At 42.7% G+C, this 8,269-nt stretch overlaps 1 protein-coding gene across 2 annotated transcripts in view; it reads right to left on the minus strand.

Annotated features, from left to right (window-relative positions):
• GNPAT (glyceronephosphate O-acyltransferase) overlaps positions 1–8,269 on the minus strand; it is a 36,269-nt gene that overhangs the window by 25,900 nt on the left and 2,100 nt on the right. Inside the window, exon 2 of one of the 2 annotated variants that reach the window (XM_074948813.1) lies at positions 2,518–2,706. In XM_074948813.1, the coding sequence (XP_074804914.1) occupies positions 2,518–2,706 (189 nt within the window). Of the gene's footprint in view, positions 1–2,517; positions 2,710–8,269 lie in introns of both variants that reach the window. The other variant, XM_074948811.1, reaches the window with a different exon arrangement.

Raw genomic sequence — 8,269 nt, forward strand, 5'->3', positions numbered from 1 at the left:
TGGACTGTAACTGGCAAGATCATTAACCTCCAAGGATGAGTCTACATTGCAGCTGGGAGTATGCCTTCCAGCCCGGGTAGACAGACTCATGCCAGCTCTACTCAAGCTAGCATGCTAAAATAGCAATGTGGACGTTGCAGCAGGGGTAGCAGCTCGGGATAGCCACACAAGTCCAAGCCTGCCGATCCCCAGGTCTGAGCTTGGATGGCTAGCCCAAGCCACCACCTCCATCTTGATATTTTTAATTCACTAGTTCAAGCAGAGCTAGTGTGAGTCTGTCTCCCGGGGCTGGAAGGCTCGCTCTCAGCTGCAGTGTAGACATACCAAGTGCGTGGGGGATTTCTGAGTAAGGGCTTAACCACCACTTGTTTCAGCATTGCTGGCAGCTTGCCTTGCTGAAGGGATGGTACTGAAATTAGAGGAGGAGCTGGTAAGTAACCCTTATGTTTCAGCCGCTAAAACGCTTTCCACTACAAAAACAGTCACAAGAATCTTTTAAAAAGAAACTAACAGCTCCATGGTTTGCAGCAGGCTTTTAAAATGCAGCTGGGAGAAAGCCACTGGGCTAGAGAATAGCCTTTTCTTTGTCTCATGAAATTCCATGCAGGGTTAACATAAGAACAGCCATACTGGGCCAGACCAACGGTCCAGCTAGCCCAGTATCCTGTCTCTAACAGTGGCCAGTGCCAGATGCTTCAAAGTGAATGAACTGAACAAAGTGAGTGATCCATCCCCTGTCATCCAATCCCAGCTTCTGGCAGTTGGAGGTTTACGTACACGTGGTGCATGAGGTTGTGTCACTGACCATCTTGGCTAATAGCCATTGATGGACATATCCCCATGAATTTATTTAATTCTCTTTTGAACCCAGTTATACTTTTGGCCTTCACAACATCCCTTGGCAACAAGTTCCACAAGTTGACTGTACATTGTGTGAAGAAGTACTTCTTTTTGTTTGTTTTAAACTGCTGCCTATTAATTTCATCAGGTGACCACTAGTTCTTGTGTTACACGAAGGGGTAAATAACACTATCCTGTTAACTTTCTCCATGCCATTCATGATTTTATAAACCTGTTTCATAACCCACTTTAGTCATCTCTTCTCTAAAATGATCAATCCCAATCTTTTTAGTCTTTCTTCATATGGAAGCTATTCCATACCCCTAACCATTTTTGTTGCCCTTCTCAGAAAATAATATATTAGAAATGGAAAAAGTATAGAGATGAGGTAACCAGAACTGCATGCAGTATTCAAGATGTGGGCATATCATGGAATTACAGAGTGGCATTAGATATTTTCCTGTTTTATTATCTATCCCTTTCCTAATGGTTCCTAACATTCCATTAGCATTTTTGACTGCTGCTGCTGCCTATTGAGTGGATGTTTTCAGGGAACTATCCAAGATGACTCCAAGAATCTCTTTCTTGAGTGAGAACACCTAATTTAGACTCCATCATTTTGTACATTTAGTTGGGATTATTTTTCCAATGTACATTACTTTGCACTTATCAGCATTGAATTTCATCTGCCATTTTTTTTGCCCAGTTTAGTGAGATCTCTTTATAACTCTTCACAATCAACTTTGAACTTATCTACCTGGTGTAATTTTGTATCATCTACAAATTTTGCCATCTCACTGTTCACCCCCTTTTCCAGATTATTTTATAAAGCTGTTAAACAGCACAGATCCCAATATAGATCCTTGGGAGACCCTACTAATTATCTCTCTCCACTGTGAAAAGTGACCATTTATTCCTACCCTTTGTTTGGTTAGCAGTTATAAAGTGTTAAAAACTGCCATTTCCCCTACATTGCCATTTGTCCCCATCGCCATCCCCTCCGTGGACCTAATACATCATCCGTGTCCTACCCCATCCAGGAGCACCAGACAGGGCAGGAATTCCTTTAATTTCTCAGGAGGGGCGGAAGGAAGGCAGCCAAGCCAGGTTCCCACTGACAACCTCCTGGATCCAGCAGCCCACCTGAGTCTGGAATAACGGCCTTCTCTTGCTGCCAGCTAATGCAGTGAGTCCTGTAGTTCAAGCAGTAGCAGGCTGTGCTGAAATGCTGAAAGTTCAGGCTTCAAAACCTGATGATGATGCATGAGGGGAAGGAGTTGTTACAGTTGTTTTTACTAATTGTTTCCAATTTGTTTTTACCATTCTCCTTTAAAGAAAGCTAGGAAATTTCATTAAAATGTACGCTTATGTATTTTATAATGTTGCTTTTTTTCAAGCCCCATAAAAAAAGTCAAGCAGGGTGGATAAACTGTGCAACATACTGGCATGCTCGTAAAATCAAAACACTGCTTGGAGATCATCTACCATAACCCTGTGGGTAAAACAGTGTATTTATTTTGCCTGCTAGCAAAGGGTGGTGTTCAAGTTCTTGATTTACTGGTCTTTCCAACAACAAATAAATAACCTGTCTGACAGAGATTAGAAAAAGGATTCTCCCACACAATGTCTATCTGGATTTCACCTACTACGAATTAGAGACTCGATGTTTGGTCTCACCTGTTTGATAACATACTGAACTTGCTCAGACTGCACAACACTATTTTTAATGGCACTTGGTTTGCAAGCTGAAAGTCCTTTGTAAATGACAGGAGTGTAACATTTCATTGCATATCGCAGGTCACTGGACTGCCGCCTCTCCTCCAAGATATCTTCAAACTCATCCCTTTTCTTTGATGTGAGTTCTTTCTGCTGGGAATATGCAAACACAGAATGAGACCATATCTTAAACCAGCCAATGGTATTCTTAGATATATCAGTTAAGTTTTATTCTGCTGTCATGTAATACTTTTGCAATGTTTGTTTATTGAATTCTTAAACAAATTTCCCATGCATAAACAAATATTACATAGACTTAACCTTCCCCACCAAAAAGAGCTTGGCAGAACAAATGGGCTTTGAAAGTCAACAGGGACCACAGAGAAAGTGCCTTGTCTCCAGCATCTTCTTAATTAAACTAATGGGTTGTGACTTAAGCACTTCTGATTTCAACTGTTGCAATTACATGCAAGGAATGCGGTGATCTCTGAGATATCCAAGATGCAAACCATCTAAGGCTAAGGATAAATCAAACTGGAAGACAGTGCAAATCAGGGAACACAAGTGTAAAAAGGGTCCTTGAATGAAACACCCTTTACCCAGTGCAAAATGCAATGGCCAGTTTGTTAAAGTTTCTGGGTCGCTTAAAGTGCAGGCTCATGCAATACATACTGTATTACATTTATCCATCTGGAGGTGAGAAAGGCATGGATCACCATGGTAAGCTCCACATATAAAAGACGAGGACCTGACCTCCCTCTGGCCAAACACAAATAATAAAAAGAAAAGGCGTACTTGTGGCACCTTAGAGACTAACCAATTTATTTGAGCATAAGCTTTCGTGAGCTACAGCTCAATGCATCCGATGAAGTGAGCTGTAGCTCACGAAAGCTTATGCTCAGATAAATTGGTTAGTCTCTAAGGTGCCACAAGTCCTCCTTTTCTTTTTGCAAATACAGACTAACACGGCTGCTACTCTGAAACAAATAATAGATAGATTTTTTTGGCCACTGATACTAACTCAGTATCCTGAAGCAACGGTGGATCCAACAAGACCTCAGGGAGAAAAGCTGAACAACAAAAGGCAAACTCTTCCATTTGAGAGGGATATTTTCTATGCCAATTGCTCTGGCTAGTCCCCTTAGTCTTGCTGGGGCTGTGTTTCAGCCATCTTGCACCCATCAAAACTCAAGCAGCAGCAGCACCAAACTCTAGGCAAATCAATTAACTGCACTGGCTGGACTCAAATGAAATGGAAACAAAACTGACAGTCATCTGCACATTGGAGATATAAGACCTCATGTTGCCTCAATGTATCCCACAGAGACCTCACAAATATGTTGAGCAAGAAGCATCATGAGATAGAAGCCTGCAGCAACCAACACAAGAGGACCCTTGAGGCAGACAGGCACCACCTTCTGTGCTCTCTTGGCCAGAAAAGAAAAGAAGTCACTCATCTCTGCCAGTGACCACAACAATACCTTGTGGTCAACACAATCAAAGGTAGCTCACAGACCTAGAAAGGCATGGGTCCAACTCACAGTGGTGGCCTGAAGAAGAGAGATATAAATGTTCCCATGTTGCATTTAGGAACTAAAATAGTATATCTGTTCATACTACAAAACTCATCATATAGCCTGCACCCAACTTTTCTGCCTGTATCAGGTATGTGGGAATTTCAAACTCATCTGACACAGGTGGGTATACTGTAAACTCTTTGTTCCGGGGAGAAAAAAAAGCTATATTTTCTACCAACACCACTGGGCATATGAGACAGCAAAGGGCACAGTAGTCTCCTGCATGCATCACAAACTCACAGCTATTTCAGTACTGCAGTAAAAACCCCAGCTGCTACTGAAATAGGGCTTGATTCAAGTCCACTGAAATCAAATGGAATCTTTCCAAGACTTTAGTGGTCATGGACGTGGCCCATAGTCCCCAGGACTTTGTTCAAAATTGAAAACCATGTGTGAGGGGCATGCAAATGGCAGGGAAGTCCCAGTTATATTGAGATTGCTGGCAGCTACTATCTAAAAAGTAATAAAAAAAATACTGTATGTGTGATGTGGCTAAGTTAACCTTGCTATTAGAACCTTTACTCTTACATTTTCCTTATTTGCATTCCAAGTTGCAACTAATTTAGCACTACTGTAGTTTTTTGCATTTGGTTTCTCTTTTTTTAACATAAAAGAAAAATAAAGCAAAGTGCCTTAGGCTATGGCACTATAGAGATGTACAACTGTGTTGGCACAACTCCACAAGTCTTAAACTGCACCAAATGATAGTTACACAAAAATCTGCAACAGCAGCATTATACAGCTATTGCCTAACTCAGATCTGTGCAACATTAAAGTGTTGCAGATAATTATGAAACTAAAAGCCTAATAAAATTGTTTCACTGTGCTTACAATGAAAGCAAGTTTACGGTTGTTTACTACTATGTTATTTTAAAATCCATTTGATCATGCTTGCCAAACAACTCTTGCACATAAAGGTGAAGTTCTGGGTGATTTTAAAATTCAGCCATTCAAGTTACTTGTACACAAAAACAAAATTTTGATTTTTTTGCTTAAATGAAACAGAAGTATACATTTTTCACTTGCTTATCTAACTTAAAAAAAACAACAGATTTTACACAAACTATCCAAAGCAACTCGTATTTGTGTAAAGACCAAACACCAAAAGAAGAAATTGAGAGGTGAGAATTTACAAGAAAGGGAAAACAGTAGATTAAGGCTATGTCTACATTGTGCACCTTACAACGGCGTGGCTGTGCCACTGCAGCTGCATCATTGTAAGGTGCGCTGTGTAGCCGCTCTTTATCACTGGGAGAGAGCTCTCCAGGTGACAGAATAAAACCACTTCAGACAAGGGGCAGTAGCTTCATTACCGGGAGCACGGGGCCTGCTGCTGATGTTCTGCCCACACTGGTGCTTTTCATCATTAAAACTTTTGTCGTTGGGGGGGGGGGGGGGGAGGGCGCAGAGGATTTCCTCACCCCTAAGTGACAAAAGTTAACACGACAAAAGTGCCAGTGTAGACATAGCCTAAATCTCTACCAGTTGTTAAATACAGATGTGGCCATTTACAGTTCCTTACACTCGATTTTTTCAGTGAAATTTAAAAGGATTATAAAACTTTCAATCTTTGCTTCTCTCTCCAGTCTCCAATTGATCAGTGTGCTACAATACCTAAGTAATCTAAGAACATATGTGCTATGACTGGTATTAGTGTGTGAAGTGTGTCAGCTGTTGCCACTGATCTCTCTGCATCAATCCTCCTGCTCAAAAATAAAGCAGGAAAAGAAGAATCTATAAAAGGGGCTCCAAGACCTAAAATGAGAGCAGTGGCTGGGAAAAAAGGGCATAGAATAGTGCTAGTTCATATATTAAATATATGTAACATGACAAAATATATTGGTACATAAATATAAGTTAAAGCCTTTATTTCAGCTAGAAAACGTTAAACAAAGCCCTGAAAATTTGGTAATCTGCAGCTATGTAGAAATGAAAAAATGCAATACTCAGCTTTGGCATTATCACATCCATTACCCACTGCATTGCCAATGCCACCACAGAAAGCTTATCTGGTGACAGCAGATTTTAAAAGGACATTGTCAAGCTAAGAGTTACATTTCTATCTGACTGAATAGCCAGACCACAGAAACATCCCCACTTTCTCAGTTTGGTTACATGGTGCAATTTGACAGTGCTTTTCCTACAGCCAATTTCTCTTCTGGCCCAATGGTTATTTTTGCTTCCTGGCCTCAAGCACTGCTCGGGGAGCCCCTGTTCACACTCTCTTCCCCAAACACTAAAAGCAGGGGTTTTGAACACCTGGGTTTGGAAATACTGCAACAGGAGAACATAAGAACTGCCATACTGGTCCACATAGCCCAGTCTCCTGTCTCTGACAGTGGCCAGTCCCTCAAGCTTCAGAGGGAACGAACAGAGCAATTTTGAATGCTCCATCCCTGATCCAGTCCCAGCTTCTGGTAGTTGGAGGTTTAGGGATTCCTGGAGCATGGGGCCACATCCCTGACCATCTTGGCTAACAGCCATTGTTGGACCTATCCTCCATGAACTTATTCTGTTTTTAATCCCGTTATAGTTTTGGCTTTCACAATATCCCCTGGCAATGAGTTCCACAGGTTGACTGTGCATTGTGTGAAGAAGTACTTCCTTATGTTTGTTTTAAATCTGCTGCCTATTAATTTATTTAACCCCTAGTTCTTGTGTTATGTGAAGGGGTAATTAACACTACCCTATTCACATTCTCCACACCATTCATGATTTTATAGACCAGTATCAGATCCTCCTCTTAGTGATCTCTTTTCTAAGATGAACAGGCCCTGTCTTTTTAGTCTCTCCCCGTACTGGAGCTGTTCCATCCCCCTAATCAGGAGGAAGGGAGGGTGCGATAAGGAGATTTCCTGGGCATTTCTAACAGTCCCTCAGATCATAGGCACGGACTCCGTGGACTGGAGCACCCACAGGGAAAAATTAGCACCAGCAGCCAAGCTCCCCTCCCCCACCGCCCTACCCCCAAGCGTGCCGCATCCCCACTCCTCCGCCTACCTCCCAGCACTTCCCACCGCCAAACAGCTGTTTGGCGGCACTTAGGACTTTTCAGAAGGGAGGGGGGAGGAGTGGGGATGCAGCGCGCGCAGGGGAGGCGGCAGAGAAGAGGCGGGGCAGGGGTGGGGACTTGGGGGAAGGGGGTGGAATGGGGGCAGGAAGGGGTCAGGGACTTTGGGAAAGGGGTGGAATGGGGGCGGTACAGGGGCGGGGCCAGGGTGGGCTTGAGTGCCCACCAGGAACAGTGGAAGTTGGCGCCTATGCCTCAGATATCACTGAGGAAATGTCCCTGAGAGGTAAGAGGAAAGCAGATGAGAAACCTCCATTTCAGTGGCAAGAAAACAGGACAAAAGGGTGACTGGGAGAAATCTCATCAAAGGATTAGAAGTAAGAGGGAGGGACCCTGCAGTGGGTAAGAAGGGTAAAGAAGTCAAGGGGTCAACAACTGAGCTGAAAAAGGAAAGGGAGGACAGAGATGTTAAGTCTTGAACATGAATGGATTGGGAAAAACTGAAGGAGCAGGTGGCAGTGCAGAGCAAAGGAAGTGGATGGGCGATGCAGTAGTAACGAGAAGGAGCGATCCTTGGTGAAGCTGAAGTCAAGCGAGTGACTGTTTGGAAAAATGGAGATCCAGACCTGAAGGTATAACAAGACGGTGAGGAGAGGAAGGAAGCTAAGGGGCAGACGGGATGTCAACTTGGAAGCTGAAGTTATTGAAGATGAGGGTGGAGGACTGCAATGATAAATCACTGCAGCATGAAGGGGAGAGCCTCTCTCTGTGCTGTGGAGCCCTACTGAATACAGTGGGACTCCACAACAGCATATGAGTGTACAGATCAAGTTACAGTCATCACAGACTCAAGAAGCCATTCTGCTGTAAAATCGAGTTCCAATCTCCTTTCTAGATTCCACACATGCACACATCTTTCAGCTGTTCCTACATTTCTCAAACAAATTCCTGTTAGTCTGAAGTTCATGATTCTGTAGGAAGGAAGAGAAGAGATGGAGTAGATTTTTAAAAGGCTGAACAAATTTTGCTCAGTTATTTGAATGGAGGGCAGTTTATCCATATGTTCTAAATAATAAAAAATTGCATTAATTTAGGTCCCTCAAAAATTGGCTGATGCTAGAAATAT

This window comes from Natator depressus, chromosome 3 (genome assembly GCF_965152275.1).
Source record: "Natator depressus isolate rNatDep1 chromosome 3, rNatDep2.hap1, whole genome shotgun sequence".
In the NCBI taxonomy this organism is placed as follows: Eukaryota; Metazoa; Chordata; order Testudines; family Cheloniidae; genus Natator; species Natator depressus.